At 46.7% G+C, this 16,436-nt stretch overlaps 1 protein-coding gene across 1 annotated transcript in view; it reads right to left on the reverse strand.

The window, feature by feature from the left end:
* Window positions 1-5,178: 5,178 nt before the first annotated feature.
* The window catches only part of LOC121578451 (serine/threonine-protein kinase WNK2-like), a 64,091-nt gene continuing 52,833 nt past the window's right edge, over window positions 5,179-16,436 (reverse strand). Inside the window, exons 13-30 of the mRNA XM_041892827.2 lie at window positions 16,093-16,428; window positions 15,147-15,199; window positions 14,231-14,393; window positions 13,911-14,027; window positions 12,601-12,771; window positions 12,259-12,301; window positions 11,828-12,035; window positions 11,789-11,793; window positions 10,772-11,706; window positions 10,385-10,442; window positions 10,119-10,192; window positions 9,266-9,873; window positions 8,917-9,143; window positions 8,352-8,576; window positions 7,647-7,745; window positions 6,675-6,719; window positions 6,067-6,410; window positions 5,179-5,708 (exon numbers count right to left, since the gene is read on the reverse strand). Of these exons, the coding sequence (XP_041748761.2) occupies window positions 5,376-5,708; window positions 6,067-6,410; window positions 6,675-6,719; window positions 7,647-7,745; window positions 8,352-8,576; window positions 8,917-9,143; window positions 9,266-9,873; window positions 10,119-10,192; window positions 10,385-10,442; window positions 10,772-11,706; window positions 11,789-11,793; window positions 11,828-12,035; window positions 12,259-12,301; window positions 12,601-12,771; window positions 13,911-14,027; window positions 14,231-14,393; window positions 15,147-15,199; window positions 16,093-16,428 (4,044 nt within the window). The 3' untranslated portion in view covers window positions 5,179-5,375. The remainder of the gene's footprint in view (window positions 5,709-6,066; window positions 6,411-6,674; window positions 6,720-7,646; window positions 7,746-8,351; window positions 8,577-8,916; window positions 9,144-9,265; window positions 9,874-10,118; window positions 10,193-10,384; window positions 10,443-10,771; window positions 11,707-11,788; window positions 11,794-11,827; window positions 12,036-12,258; window positions 12,302-12,600; window positions 12,772-13,910; window positions 14,028-14,230; window positions 14,394-15,146; window positions 15,200-16,092; window positions 16,429-16,436) is intronic.

Consider the following 16,436-nt stretch of genomic DNA (forward strand, 5'->3'; position numbering starts at 1 on the left):
TGAAAACCTGCTCTAGGACGCTCAGGACCTCAGACTGAGCTGAAGGTTCACCTTCCAACAGGACAACAACCCTAAGCACACAGCCAAGACAATGCAGGAGTCGCTTCGGGACAAGTCTCTGAATGTCCTTGAGTGGCCCAGCCAGAGCCTGTACTTGAACCCGATCGAACATCTCTGGAGAGACCTGAAAATAGCTGTGCAGCGACGCTCCCCATCCAACCTGACAGAGCTTGAGAGGATCTGCAGAGAAGAATGGGAGAAACTCCACAATTACAGGTGTGCCAAGCTTGTAGCGTCATACCCAAGAAGACTTGAGGCTATAATCACTGCCAAAGGTGCTTCAACAAAGTACTGAGTAAAGTGTCTGAATACTTATGTAAATGTTGTATTTCAGTTTTTTTTTTTTATACATTTGCAAACAATTCAAAAAACCTATGTTTGCTTTGTCATTACGGGGTATAGTGTGTAGATTGATGAGGGGGAAAAAATACGATTTAATCAATTGTAGAATAAGGCTGTATTGTAACAAAATGTGGAAAAACTCAATGGGTCTGAATACTTTCCGAATGCACTGCAATATATATATATATATAAACACTGCTCAAAAAAATAAAGGGAACACTTAAACAACACAATGTAACTCCAAGTCAATCACATTTCTGTGAAATCAAACTGTCCACTTAGGAAGCAACACTGATTGACAATACATTTCACATGCTGTTGTGCAAATGGAATAGACAACAGGTGGAAATTATAGGCAATTAGCAAGACACCCCCAATAAAGGACTGGTTTTGCAGGTGGTGACCACAGACCACTTGCTGGTGCGGTTGGCCCTGGGTTCCTCCTAATGCAAGACAATGCTAGACCTCATGTGGCTGGTGTGTGTCAGCAGTTCCTGCAAGAGGAAGGCATTGATGCTATGGACTGGCCTGCCCGTTCCCCAGACCTGAATCCAATTGAGCACATCTGGGACATCATGTCTCGCTCCATCCACCAACGCCACGTTGCACCACAGACTGTCCAGGAGTTGGCGGATGCTTTAGTCCAGGTCTGGGAGGAGATCCCTCAGGAGACCATCCGCCACCTCATCAGGAGCATGCCCAGGCGTTGTAGGGAGGTCATACAGGCATGTGGAGGCCACACACACTACTGAGCCTCATTATGACTTGTTTTAAGGACATTACATCAAAGTTGGATCAGCCTGTAGTGTGGTTTTCCACTTTAATTTTGAGGGTGACTCCAAATCCAGACCTCCATGGGTTGATACATTTGATTTCCATTGATAATTTTTGTGTGATTTTGTTGTCAGCACATTCAACTATGTAAAGAAAAAAGTATTTAATAAGATTATTTCATTCATTCAGATCTAGGATGTGTTATTTTAGTGTTCCCTTAATTTTTTTGAGCAGTGTATATATATATATATATATATATATACAAAAGTATGTGGACACCCCTTCAAAATAGTGGATTCACTGTTCCTGACAGGTGTATAAAATTGAGCACACAGCCATGCAATCTCCATAGACAAACATTGGCAGTAGAATGGCTTTACTGAAGAGCTCAGTGACTTTCAACGTGGCACCGTCATAGGATGCCACCTTACTAACAAGTCAGTTTCTGAAATGTCTGCCCTGGTCAACTATAAGTGCTGTTATTGTGAAGTGAAAATGTTTAGGAGCAACAACAGTCCAGCCGTGAAGTGGTAGGCCACAAAAGCTCACAGAATGGGACCGCCGAGTACTGAAGCGCGTGGCGAATAAAAATGGTCTGTCCTCGGTTGCAACACTCACTACCGAGTTCCAAACTGCCTCTGGAAGCAACGTCAGCACAATAACTGTTCATCGAGAGCTTCATGAAATGGGTTTCCGTGGCCGAGCAGCCGCACACAAGTCTAAGATCACCATGCGCAATGCCAAGCGTCGGCTGGAGTGGTGTAAAGCTCGCCGCCATTGGACTCTGGAGCAGTGGAACCGCGTTCTCTGGAGTGATAAATCACGCTTCACCATCTGGCAGTCCGACGGACGAATCTGGGTTTGGCAGATGCCAGGAGAACGCTTCCTGCCCCAATGCATAGTGCCAACTGTAAAGTTTGGTGGAAGAGGAATAATGGTCTGGTGCTGTTTTTCATGGTTCGGACTAGGCCCCTTAGTTCCAGTGAAGGGAAATCTTAACGCTTCAGCATACAATTATATTCTAGTCGATTCTGTGCTTCCAACTTTGTGGCAACAGTTTGGGGAAGGCCCTTTCCTGTTTCAGCATGCCAATGCCCCCGTGCACAAAGCGAGGTCCATACAGAAATGGTTTGTCGAGATCGGTGTGAAAGAACTTGACTGTCCTGCACAGAGCCCTGACCTCAACCCCATCGAACTCCTTTGGGATGAATTGGAACGCAGACTGTGAGCCAGGCCTAATCGCCCAACATCAGTGCCCGACCTCACTAATGGAAGCAAGTCCCCGCAGCAATGTTCCAACATCTAGTGGGAAGCCTTCATAGAAGAGTGGAGGCTGTTATAACAGCAAAGGGGGGACAAACTCCATATTAATGCCCATGATTTTGGAATGAAATATTCGATGAGCATGTGTCCACATACTTTTGGTTATGGAGTGTATATGTAAATATGGCTCTGTTCTGCACTATTCCACTAGAAAAGTTACATTCAAACTGATTTTACTGTACAGTTACGAAAGGGTTTCAAACCATAACAAGCAAATCAGTAATTTCCAAGAATTGCCAACTGGTTGGCAAAGAAAGCTATGTAGTATCGCAATACACTGTTTATCTCACAAACAATCACAGGCTTGAGAGCCTTTGCTTGGATTGTTTAGGTCATGTGATTTCTGAACTATTTTGATAGATATGATTGTATTATTGTACAAGATGATGTGTGTTGTATTGGATTGAAATGATTGCATCATACAACACAAAACCAAACTGAAAGAAGCATTGATTTCTACACACTAGGCTGGTCTTGTTAGGAATCTCAGGACCACAGAAGATCAGTAGCAAAACTGTGCATTTAAAAGATTACTTCTCTGTCATCAACCCACAGCACAGCAGGAGTTACTGTGTTACTGTATCTTTATGATCCTTATGAAACAGATTATGACTGATTTTACAACAATGATGAAACTCCTTATTGTACATTATTACTTTTTTAACCATACATAAACCCCAAATATACAGTATATAATGTGTATCCCAATAGGTATTGCATTGTCTTTACATTAGTCTACTTGCTTAGGTCCTGCAATATATCACATATCATACCTGCCTCTAACATCCATATATGTCATACGTTACTGTGTACATCTCATGCATTAACCCTCCAAAACCACACTTAACTCTTTTTAAGGTAAACAATTCAAACCTACAATGAGGCATACTGTAGGAGAAATCACCTATAGCCGGCTTCAGTACAGTATGAAACATCCACTGTTTATTGCACGATGTTAATCAAATCAAATCAAATTGTATTCGTCACATGCTTTGTAAACAACAGGTGTGGCCTAACAGTGAAATGTTTACTCCCTTAATGACAGCCAAGTAACGCTAGTTATCACCCAGAGAATGCTAAGGTCTGACTCTCCACCTTTTATCCTGTGCAAGCTTCAGTGTTTGTTCATGCAGGTTGTTGTAAGTGTTGAGCAAAATCGTGTAGCTACTACTTTGTACAAGCTTCTGGACAAAGGGACTAACATAGCTTCAGTGCCATGTGTGAATCTTACAGTACTAAAGGCGATACTTTACCATCTGTTATTATAATATTCACAAAACAACCAATAACAGGGTCATACTCCCAACATTCTAAATTGGCAACCTGAAACTAACCAACCAGTTTTTGTCCCTAAATACAACATTCATAAGTGAATCACACAAATATATCTAGTACCTCTGAAGGCAAAACCATACACATAACATGACCATATTATCCTATCTTATCTCAAATGGCCTCATGCTTGTCTCCAGAATTAATTGAAACTACTGTTCAAGGCACTCTCCCAGGATATTTCTCCTGAAGATTAAGTTCAAGTTCTTCCACATTTCTTCAGACTATTTCAAGCACTTGTGTTGTATGCGTTTCAATGAAGTTTGAGGAAGTTGAAATATATTACAACATAAATAGCAGAGTAATAAAGCAGAGGGTCCTGGTAACCAGATAGTCCGGGTTTGTAACCAGGGGGACCAGGCTTTTAACCAGGGGGATCAGGCTGGTAACCAGGGCGACACAGCTGGCAACCAGAGTGACCAGGCTGGTAACCAGGGTGATATGGCTGGTAAACAGGGTGACAAGGCTGGTAACCAGGATGACCAGGCTGTTAACCAGGGTGACAAGGCTTCACAGTGATGGCATGATGGTGAATGGCTCTCTGCTGAGTTAGGACAGAGCCCTGCAGCACCTACTGTACACACACTCACACAAAAACACACACAGGGGTTACTGTATATACATACACATACTGTACACACATATGGGTGATTTACACACAAACATGAACAGTTTATGTACAAAGACTTACAGTATGAATGAATAATATACAAATAGATCATGTAAATACACAAAAGCTTTATACACAAACGAATGGATTATGCACATACACCTTATTTATATACACTACAGCACATTCACACAGGTGATAAGATATACATATGTCCCTTACATACATAAATATGAGGTATGTCAATTGAGGTTGATAATGTCACACACATTGATAACAGCATACAGTGAGTGTACAAAAAATGAAGAACTTTCCATGTTCTTTCCATGACATAGACTGACCAGGTGAATCCAGGTGAAAGCTATGATCCATTATTGATGTGACTTGTTAAATCCACTTCAACCAGTGTAGGTAAAGAGTAAGGGACAGGTTAACAAATATTGTTAAACCTTGAGACAATTGAGACATGGATTGTGTATGTGTGCCATTCAGAGTGTGAATGGGGAAGACAAAATATTTAAGTGCCTTTGAACGGGATATGGTAGTAGGTGCCAGGCAAGAACTGCAACACTACTGGGTTTTTCACGCGCAACAGTTTTCCGTGTTTATTAAGAATGGTCCACAACCCAAAGGACATCCAGCCAACTTGACACAACTGTGGGAAGCATTGGAGTCAACATGGGCCAGCATCCCTGTGGAACGCTTTCGACACCTTGTAGAGTCCATGCCCTGACGAATTGAGGCTGTTCTGAGGGCAAATATTGGGAAGGTGTTTTTAATGTTTTGTACACTCAGTGTATATACAAATGCGTATTATATACATAGATGCTGGTTAAATAGAAACAGTTTACATATTGTGGGTAGAGAAGACTAGAGCTCTAACTACATATGACTCATTTTGGTCACATAGTTGGAAGACATGATGCTACAGGGGTTAGAGGGTCCTGGGTTTGGGGTCGGGTGGCTCGTAGGGTGGACCAGGGGTGGTGGTGCCCCAGGTTGGGGGCACAGCAGGTAAAGCAACCACCCCTGAACCCAAGGGGCACAGCAGCTCAGGCCAATGGCTTACACAGAGGGGCGAGAGGGGTGAGGGCAGCAGCCCCCCAAACAGGTCTGTGCCTGAATGGGCCAGCATGTAGCCAGGATGGAACCCTGCCTGTCCCGGGGAGCTGGTCCTCATCACTGAGCCCAGGGCCTGGTTGTCAATCATCGGCCATGACAGGGGGAGCTGGGGGCCTTCAGAGCCAAGGGCTGTCCTGGCAGGTGCCTGAAGCGAAAGATATGGAGGTGAGCTTTCAGTCACCACAGGCTTTCACCTTGACTATACCAGACCTGACTTGAAATAGTATTTGTTTTCTTTTAAATACATTAAACATTTGATTAAGTTGCCTGGATTGCCAGCTGGCAGGGCTTGCACTTGTAGGACTATTCCATCGGTTCTATTGTGCCAAACATGCTCCATCAAGTGGAGTTAAATGATTTGATCATTTTAAAGAAAACAAACACCATTTGAATCCAGGCCTGAACTATACACACGCTCTCCCCACAAACACACATTACATTTAGCTACACCCCTACTAATAAATAATGGGTAGTACATAAACACACATACAACAACTACTCACATCTGGAGCGCTGAACAGTCTGTCTCTTATTCTGGGCCCCCCGGGGTCCTCGTTCCAAAGTGGTTGCCCACTGAGGCTGAGGGAGCTGGTCCGCGGGCGCCGGGAGACACACAGGGCCTCCATGGTCCAATCATCCACTATCCTGTGAAGGGCGTCTGTGAAGGACCCTGCGTAGGAGCCCATGTAGGTGCCGGTGTAGGTGTCTGTCTTGTTGTTGCTGTTGTTGGCCTGGGCTTGGGCCAACCCTGCTATTGGCTGGCGGGGAGGAGGGGTGGAGCTGGCTGTCTGTTGTTGGGGCAGCTGGGTAGATGCACCTGGGCCTGGGCCTGGGTCTGCTACAGTCCCTGGGAGATGGACATATTGTTCAGACCCTGCCTCAAGTTCCAACTAGCTCTGTTGCTAAAGCATGTTATTCTAACTAAATGTAGCTAAAACAAATACTAGATAGCCAATCCTGTTTATAAAATGCATTCTATCTAATAAAATGTGCTTATGAGAGGAACTTTGGTGAAGGAAAACAGTGTATATGAGTAGCTACAATAAATAAATAATACACATAGATTGGGGTTTTCCAAATGGCTAATGTCTTTGCTGCAAGTTATACTTACCCCTTCCACGCTCTTTACCAAGGCAGAGTCGTTTCAGAGTTGACCCTATGGGACAAACAGAGTTAGGACTCCATGCAGCATGAAGACATAAACACACAGACATACGTCTACAAACATACAGACACACTGCTGCACAGAGCTTCTCAATGGCCATATGCAACATCACATACAGTACATAACACTGTGGGAAAGCACGGTTCAGTCAACTATCTGAATACGAAAGGACAAGGCCAATCATGCAGTCACTCTAGAAGTGAGCCACAGAACTGTAAGAGCTCTGAGAGAGAAAACGAGAGAGCGAGAGAGCGAGAGAGAGAGAGAGAGAGAGAGAGAGAGAGAGAGAGAGAGAGAGAGAGAGAGAGAGAGAGAGAGAGAGAGAGAGAGAGAGAGAGAGAGAGAGAGAGAGAGAGAGAGAGAGAGAGAGAGAGAGAGAGAGAGAGAGACAGAGAGAGAGAGAGAGAGAGACAGAGCGAGAGAGAGAGAGAGAGAGAGAGAGAGAGAGAGAGAGAGAGATCCTAACCAACAGGGCGCAACATAACAGTGGCTGTGTGTAGCCATGCAGACGGGGTCCACTACGCAGAGACACATTGAGAGGATCTGTGCCGAGCAGACAGGCAGGAGCAGAGAGTAAGAGTGAGCTGAGCACACAGTGCTGCTGCAGTGCATCACTATACTTCACATGCACTACTCATCAGCCAAGCACAACAGACAGAGCGAAACATTTCACTGTAGCACAGAGAGACAGAGACACACAGAGGAGAGGATAGATGGGGGAGGAAGACAAAAGAGGGGGAGAAGAAAGAGAAAAGCTAGAGGATGAGGAGATGAAGAGATGAGGGATAGGAGTGGGACAGTAAAGAGGAGGAGAGCCAAGGAAGAGAGAAGAAGAGGAGGAAAGAGGATTAGAGAAAGGAGAGCAGTGCAGGAGGACGAGGAGGAGAGGAGGAGGAGAGGAGAGGAGGAGATACAAACAGATAGACAGAGACACAGGCCCACTGAGGAATCTAGCGCGTGGTTTGCTACTGGATTTATAGGTCACTCTCTCTGGCGGTGGAGGGTAAGATGGCCAGCCTGTGCAGAGGAGGACAAGAGGAGGAAAGGAGAAGAGGAGTAAAGGAGGAGAGGAAGCAGAGGACACCAGGGTAAGAAGAGCACACAGCTCTGACCAGAACCCACATTAGAAATGAGTTTGAACAACAACCGGTGTCAGAACAATAAAGGTTAAAGGCTGCAGATGCCTGATTAAGGTTGATGTGACTGAAATGTTGCACCATCCTACTTCCGTTTTGATCCTCCTCTGTACCTGTGATACGACTTTACGTGTTCCATCATATGAAACATATTTGCTAAGGCATCCCATATTGCAGCCGTTACTCTAAACATGAGAATGACCCAGAATCTGTATCTGTATCTGTAGTTTGCCACTTCAGTGACATTACTGTAATAAAATAGATAGTTAGGGTTGCAAAATTCCGCACATTTTCCCAAAATTCCCAGGTTTTCCAGAAATCCCAGTTGGAATATTCACGAAATCAGGAGGGAATAAGCAGGAAATCTGGACTCCTCCTGCCAGGAGTTTTGGAAAACCTTGGAAATTTGGGAAAGTTACCAGAATTTTGTAACCCTAGTGATAATGTTCTCATTTTGCATGACTGGGACGTGTAATTTGTAGGTCACCTTGGCCTGGTGAAGCTTGTGGTCCTGTCCTCTCTCCTTGTAGTCCAGCTCCAGCGTATATGTTGTCTGAAGAGAGGGAACCCTTGAGGGAGCAGGGCTGCTTGGTCTGGACAGGTTCAGAGGTAGAGGTGACGGTATCCAAGGGACTGGTACCTGAACGGGCTCTGCTGTCTGACTGTACAGGAGCTTTGGCTGGAGACCCGTTCAGACTGACTGTAGGCTCACCTGCACAGACAGACCAACATAAATATTACACACAGAAACCTACACAGATAGACTTAATGTGCATTACAAATGGCACCCTATTCCCTATTAAGTGCACTACTTTTGACCAGGGCCCATATAGGTAATGCACTAAACAGGGAATAGTGCGCCATTTGGGACGCAGCCATACACATTATTACAACTTAGCCCTGCTACTCTATTCAAATTATGACAGTTACCTTGCCTGACACCTGAGGACCTGCCTGCTTTAAATCATGCAGACAAGCCTGTTTCAGTCCCTTTCAGAAGTATCTTTCAGATCATCTTTCAGAAGTGACTGGTTTTGGTGATTTGTACTCACTGGTTTTGCTGGGGTCGCTGGTTTTGGTGGTGACATGCCTCAGCTGTTGTACCAGAGGACTGAGGAGTTTTCCAGCCTTCATTTTGTGCTTGTGCTTGCTCCTTCGCTTGGGGGGAGCTGTGTGAGAGAGACCCAGGGGGGGTGGAGTGGCTTTACCCAGCCTGCGGTACAACAGCTCTATCTCCCCTCTGTGGTGGGCTTGCAGCTCCGAGAGCTCCTTTAAATGTCTGGGTGGAGGAGATTGAGGGAGGGGAGAGAAAGGTTTTAGATAAAGGGTAAGTTGCCTTACTCTGATGATGGTCTTCTAGACTCAGACACACCCACACACACAAACACACAGCTTACTTACTTCTCCCTGAGTCTGGTCAGCTCTCTCTTCATATCCGAGTCCTCCATCTCAGAGTCATTATCACTGCTGACATAGGCCGAGCCATGCACGCACCCCTGCCGGCTCAGCGAATCAGAGCTCTGCACACTACTACTACGGCCTGAACGACGCAGGAAAGCCACCGCCCTCTTCATGAGGTCACTTCCTCTACGCTCCCCTGAGCGGCCGTGGCGTGATGGCGTGTCCGGGGCCAGCTTGGCCGGACTACTCTCCGCCCCCGAGTCTGAGGACAGGAAGCGCGCGTGAGCGTGGACCGTAACATCAACAGACACGGAGGTGGACGTGGAGGCGCGTGGCAACGACCCCCGTTTGGCCATGGCGGGGGGTGTATCCAGGTAGAAGTCTGGCGGGGCAGAGTAGCGACTGCCGCAGGTACTCAGGGTGACGTCGTCCTCGGTGCTGACCACCGAGAAACGTCCGATAATGGTGGAGGGGGCCATGGCCATGGCCCCGGCACCACTACGGTGGTCTGAGAGATGGCCAGCAGGGTGCGCCGGGGAGGCAGCGCTGCTCCACCTCCTCTGTTTCCGCTCTCCTTGCGTCACCATGTCAGGAAGGCCTGTGATCATCTATAGACATGGTTGACAACAGCAATGATAAAGTTATTGTATAAAGAGCTCTGACACGTTTATACCTACTTTGCAGAAATGAAACAAACAGGTAATTATAATATCAGTCCACAATATCACATTTGCCGTTTACAAAACTTAATTTATAAGAGGTTAGTCAGGCATTGTAGGTAGAAGGAGTCACTAAGAGGTGTTGCACCACTAGAGGTAGCAATGGGGAACAACAATGTAACACAGTAAAGTACCTTAAACCGGCCTCTGGATCCAGAGCCAGAGCAGGAGGTAGAGTGGGGTATGTTTTGTCTCCTAGACACGGGGGCTGCAGACAGCGAGAGAGAGACTGAATGTCCAGGTTCTCTATCTAAATGACTACAATAACAGCTGTTCAATAAGTTAAAGGAAAATCATTGAAACCTCTGTGGATCTTGTAATTGATCATTGTCATAGACAGCTGTTTGAGGGATCACCATTAAAGTTGTATCCTTCATACCACACTGTAGAATGTACGTACCACACACCGCAGAATCACTCAACGTGCTCAAACTGTCCATCCTCTCTGGAATCTGAGGCTGAAAGAAAGAGTGGGGAGGGAGGGAGGGAGGGGAAAAGAGAGAAGTGAAACAGAAAGAGAGTGTATGGTGTGGGGGTTGACAGGGAGAGAATAAAGCGCAGTCATTTTAAAGGAAGAATGGTCAACATTTAAGGATGAATGGTATATATAGATTGCATGTACTGTACATGTAGTCTGGGGTGTGGGTAAAGTTACTTTTAAGGACAAAATACATCTCTGAACAGAAAGTATAGTTGCATCCCAAATGTACTGCACTATTTAGGGAATAATAGGGTGCCATTTGGAACTCATCCTATGATTTATACGGAATAAAGGTTCTGTGTTTACCAGCTGTTCCCCTGTCCGGTAGCGCCCCTCCCCCATAGGTCCGGGGGTGCTGCTTCCTGAACCCAAGGTTGCGCTGTCTGGCCCAGGAGGGGATTGGACGTACTCCGTCCCCGAGCCAGGCGTCTCCGCAGCACTGCCTGATGGGTACATGGGGGCGTACTCCTGGTACAGCAGGTTCCTCAGCTTCTCGTCCAGAGTCTTGATGGTGCTGTCCACAAAGCCCCCTCGAACCCCCACCCCTCGCCCCTCCCCGTCCGACTCACTGGGCCCCCCTGCCGTGTGCTGGTGGGTGGCAGGGCTCTGGGGCAGCGAGGGGGCCTTTGCTCCGCCCATGGAGGAGAAGGGCTGCTGGACAACCACAGACGGCTGGGAGCGGTCGCAGTGGGCAACGGAGGGGTAGGAGAGGGACTCTCTGGCTGAGGAGGGAGAGGAGTCCTGGGGGGGCAGAGGGGTTAGAGGAGCTGAGCTCCCCTGGGCTCCACCACTCACGTCCAGGGACATTGGCATGGCCAGCGGGCAGCAGGGCACCTCCTCCACCATGGAGGCAGCGCATGCCATCTCTGCCATCTGCTGGACGGCACCAAGACGCCCTCCCACCTGGTGCTCCTCTCCAGGCAGAGAGCTACGGAGACCTCCAGAGGGGGCCGCTGGCGGAGCGAAGGCTGGCTGGGCTTCTGGAGGATGGCCTGGGTGAACAGATGGGGGGCCAGAGGGAGCTGGGACATGGGACATAGCCAGGAGGAGAGGGTCTGTGGAGGACAGGATGGGAGGGCTACAGAGGCCATAGCCCTCATAGTTGAAGCCTCCACTTCCCCCAGACACAGAGTTAGCTATGGAGGAGGACGCTGATACTGCATGAGGAACCAAAAGAAGACACAATACAAGAGTAATATCCTGTTTGTCTACAATTGTACAACAGGCCCACATCCAAAGACCTTAAACAGATAATATTTCAAACTAAAGTGCATATTTGGAGGATGTCGATCATTCTTTCAGCACTAGAGGGAAACATGGTACCGTTACTCCACCAGGATGACATAGTACTGAAATGGTTACATGGAAACAATGTCACCTCTGCCTGAAGCAGTGCCACCATCAGCAGACTTGCCTGACACCGCACTCCCATCAGGCTGTGCAGTTGTAGTCCCATCATGTTGAGTAGTTGTAGTCCCATCGGCAGACATGTTTGTGGTCCCATCCTGGCTGGAGGTGGGAGTCTCCTGCACTGGGCAGATGATGAACCATCTCTTCCCTGTGTGGAGCACTAGAGAGAGAGAGAGAGAGAGAGAGAGAGAGAGAGAGAGAGAGAGAGAGAGAAGTCATCAGCTATGGCAGCCAAAACATCACAAAGTTACTCAACCCACCCAAACAGTCCTCAGTACAAACTCCTTTCAAAACCTTCCTCCACAGACATCCCACTCACAACCAGAATAGATAGAGGATAAAGGAGAGGGAGACAAAGGAAGAGAGAGAGAATGGAGTATTACCATTCTGCTGATAAACAGGCTGGGGTGCTCCAGGCTGCTGACTCTTTAGAGAGATAGAGAGACAGACAGAACACAGACATTTGAGTGTGTGTACGTGTGTGTGAGTACGGGTGTGTGAGTACGTGTGTGTGAGTACGTGTGTGTGCGTACGTGTGTGTGCGTGGTTTCTTCATAAACGTTAATGTGAGTAGATTAGTGTCTATGTGTTAGTGAGTTACATTTAACATTTAAGTCATTTAGCGACTTACAAATTGGTGCATTCAACTTAGGATAGCCAGTGGGACAACCACTCCTTTTTTTTTTGTTCTTTTTTGTTTTTTTTGTTTGGGATGTCCCCCTCACCTCTCCCCCCGGCCCCCAAGAGGTGTGTCCTAGTTGGGGACTGCCCCCCAGAGCGGAGTACGTCTCTCCCTCCATCTCCTCACTCAGCATATCTTCAGCCTTGTCCACGATGTCCTTCAACTGATCAATGAACATCTCCTTCTCTATGGGCAGGATGAAGCCATTCTCTGCCTATACACACACACACACACACACACACACACACGGACACCACACACATGGACACCACACACAGGATGTAACCACACGTAAATATCACTTCAGGAACAATCGTAACATAATTATACCATTTCAGCAGAGGAAACGTCAAATGACATAGGGAAACACTATAAATAGTGAAGTGGATGACCCAACAGTACAGGCTACATTCATTTCCCATATCTTCTGCTATAGTGCATTGAGCTTGGTGGCCCCATTGAAATATTAAAAGATCTCTTCAGAAGCTCTCAAAATAGCTTTTCTCAGTAAATCCCAGACAGACAGAGGAGGAACCCAAGGTCCATAAGCCTTTGAGCGTTTGCTCTAGCCTGCCTAGAGTGGCAGACGGCGTGCTTTGCAGTTTTGGGACTATTCTAATTGGTCCATTAATCCTTAAGAGCACCCGTGCGTCAATCTAAGTAACATAAAAAAATTCAAAATCCATCAGTTAAGAGATTTCTAGAGTTTGGACAGTTTTTTCATTGTATGAATCTGTTATTCAATGTGTTTAATCAAATTCATTTTTCTATAGTTTTTTATACCTACAGGGGTCCTAAAATTCAATAGCAAAATGATCCATGGTATGACTATCTTAAAACAATTCCATATGTTAGCTCAGTAGTAGTCTCGCGTTGTCATACCTCCAAAATCATGTCGCTGTCATATTTCATTAACTTTCTTATATCTCCTAGATATAGAACAGACACTTCAAAACCTTATTCCTTATGATATATATTTAGGCTGTCTTTTTTGCCATTTATGAATGTGTTATTCAATGTGTTTCTATGGGCTATAGTAGTAAAGGCCAAATTCAATTAATCCTGAGCTTTCGCACATCTCCTAGATATAGGACAGACTCTTCAAAACCTTATTCCTTATGTTACATTTTTTCACTGTCTTTTTTGCCATTTATGAATCTGTTGTTATTCAATGCGTTTCTATGGGCTATAGGAGTAAAGGCCTAAAGGCCTAAAGGGATCCTAAAATTCAAATTCAAATAGCTAAATGATCCATGTCATGACCATCTTAAAACAATGTTACCTTAGTAGAACTCAACAACCCCCCACCCCCCATTTGGGACGCAGACAGGTCTGCAAAGGTCATGACCTCACCATGTAAATAGCGATTTCTTCTGGAGCATCTCCGTCCAGGTCAAACTTGAAGGTCACCATTTTGTGGTTGTGGGTCTCCAGCTGGCACTCCACCATCTTATTGCCCGTGTTGCTCACCTGAGGGAGAAAGAGAAATTACTTTAAATGTGCAAGTACGAATAAGCATATCCTTTGAATATAGCAATATATGAATATACAGTATAAATGGTCATTTCTGTTTTAAACTTTTCCCTTTCGACTTACTGAATAGCTTAAGAATGGCTAAAACTTTGACCACTGGTCAGTTCGGAAAGGTGGGTAGTCTGGACGGACGGACTTACATTGAGCATGCTCAGTTTGGGCTTGTTGGTCTTCTCCTGGCGTGAGCGTGTGCGGGTCGACTTGCGGTGGTGTTTCCGGGGCTTCCCGTCCCCCTTCCCGCTGCTGGACAAGCCATCGTAGCCATCACTCATCTCCTTACCCGACGCCACATCTGAGTTGAAGCTAAAGGTAGGGATATGAATGAGGTAAATAACACTTTTAACACATTCTCTCTCTCTCTCTCTCTCTCTCTCTCTCTCTCTCTCTCTCTCTCTCTCTCTCTCTCTCTCTCTCTCTCTCTCTCTCTCTCTCTCTCTCTCTCTCTCTCTCTCTCTCTCTCTCTCTCTCTCTCTCTCTCTCTCTCTCTCTCTCTCTCTCTCTCTCTCTCTCTCTCTCTCTCTCTCTCTCTCTCTCTCTCTCTCTCTCTCTCTCTCTCTCTCTCTCTCTCTCTCTCTCTCTCTCTCTCTCTCTCTCTCTCTCTCTCTCTCTCTCTCTCTCTCTCTCTCTCTCTCTCTCTCTCTCTCTCTCTCTCTCTCTCTCTCCTCTCCTCTCCTCTCTCCCTCTGTCACTCTCTTTCTGCTTTTGGCAGAGATAAAGAAATATGGACTCAAAGAACACTTTTAACACTCTTTCCTCTCTTTCTTCTATTTCTCTCTCTCTTTCTGCTTGTGGCACAGAGATAGAGATCTTATGTGTGCGTCTCACTAAGATGGCACTCTGGTGTAGTCACTGGATTCGAAGGTTAACATTTCAGTGAGAAAACATTCAGGATTGACAGGGCCAGGTGTCCATGGTCACATAGAGTAGTGTTATAGGTTTATTATTCACAGATAATCAGGGTCACCCTCATTGTACCCACTACAGCCCCTGTACTGTACATTGGGGAATAACATCTTAACAACACTCTAGTCAAGGTCAGAAGGTATGGCCACACACCTGTCATAGCCTGCATGACTGTGAAACGCCATGGGTTTCTCTTGCACTGGCTCCTGAGGGAAAGACAATTGGGTTGTTGGACTCACAAAACATGTCATAAGGGGTATGGCAGCATCCTAAATGGCACCCTATTCCTTCCTATATAGTGCACTACTTTTGACCAGCGCCCATAGGGCACTATGTAGCGAATAGGGTGCCATTTGGGACTACATTTACAATATGAGCAGTGCATAGCCAACACACAGGACCAGAGTACACTGATACATCTAGGAGTAGTGTTCACAGTATGTGCTGTGCAGTGTGTGGTAGTAGAGTAACAATTGTGTCTGTGCTGTACTGTAGGTAACTGTAGGAAACTGTAGGGAACTGTAGGAAACTGTAGGTAACTGTAGGGAACTGTAGGAAACTGTAGGGAACTGTAGGGAACTGTAGGGAACTGTAGGGGACTGTAGGGAACTGTCGGTAACTGTAGGGAACTGTAGGTAACTGTAGGGAACTGTCGGTAACTGTAGGGAACTGTATGTAACTGTAGGGAACTGTAGGGAACTGTAGGGAACTGTAGGGAACTGTAGGTAACTGTAGGTAACTGTAGGGGACTGTATGTAACTGTAAGGAGCTGTAGGGAACTGTAGGGAACTGTAGGGAACTGTAGGGAACTGTAGGGAACTGTAGGGAACTGTAGGTAACTGTAGGGAACTGTAGGGAACTGTAGGTAACTGTAGGGAACTGTCGGTAACTGTAGGGAACTGTATGTAACTGTAAGGAGCTGTAGGGAACTGTAGGGAACTGTAGGGAACTGTATGTAACTGTAAGGAGCTGTAGGGAACTGTAGGGAACTGTAGGTAACTGTAGGGGACTGTAGGGAACTGTAGGTAACTGTAGGTAACTGTAGGGGACTGTAGGGAACTGTAGGGAACTGTAGGTAACTGTGTGTGTAGCTACCTACCTCTTGGCTGGCCTCAGGTTGGGAAGAGGTAGATATGGACGCAGTGTCCAGGTTCTGCTGAGTCGTGGGCAGGCTGGCACCGTCAGGCACTGGGGCTGCTTTCTGGGTGCCTTGCGGCTGCAGGGCTCCAGCCAGAGTCGGGGCCGAAGCCAGGGGTGGGGCCGGGGCTGGGTTCTCAGGGAGTGTCTGATCGGACCCGGCTGCAGCAACAGGGTTGGGGTCCACCACCTCCCCCCTCCAGGGAGGGAACAGGACGGCAGGCTGGACGGGGTGGAGCGCGGCCAGGGCTGACACCGGAGCCTCTCCCTGGGGGTCCTGAGGGGCACCAGACTGGATCTGGAGGG

Source organism: Coregonus clupeaformis, chromosome 12, assembly GCF_020615455.1.
Source record: "Coregonus clupeaformis isolate EN_2021a chromosome 12, ASM2061545v1, whole genome shotgun sequence".
In the NCBI taxonomy this organism is placed as follows: Eukaryota; Metazoa; Chordata; class Actinopteri; order Salmoniformes; family Salmonidae; genus Coregonus; species Coregonus clupeaformis.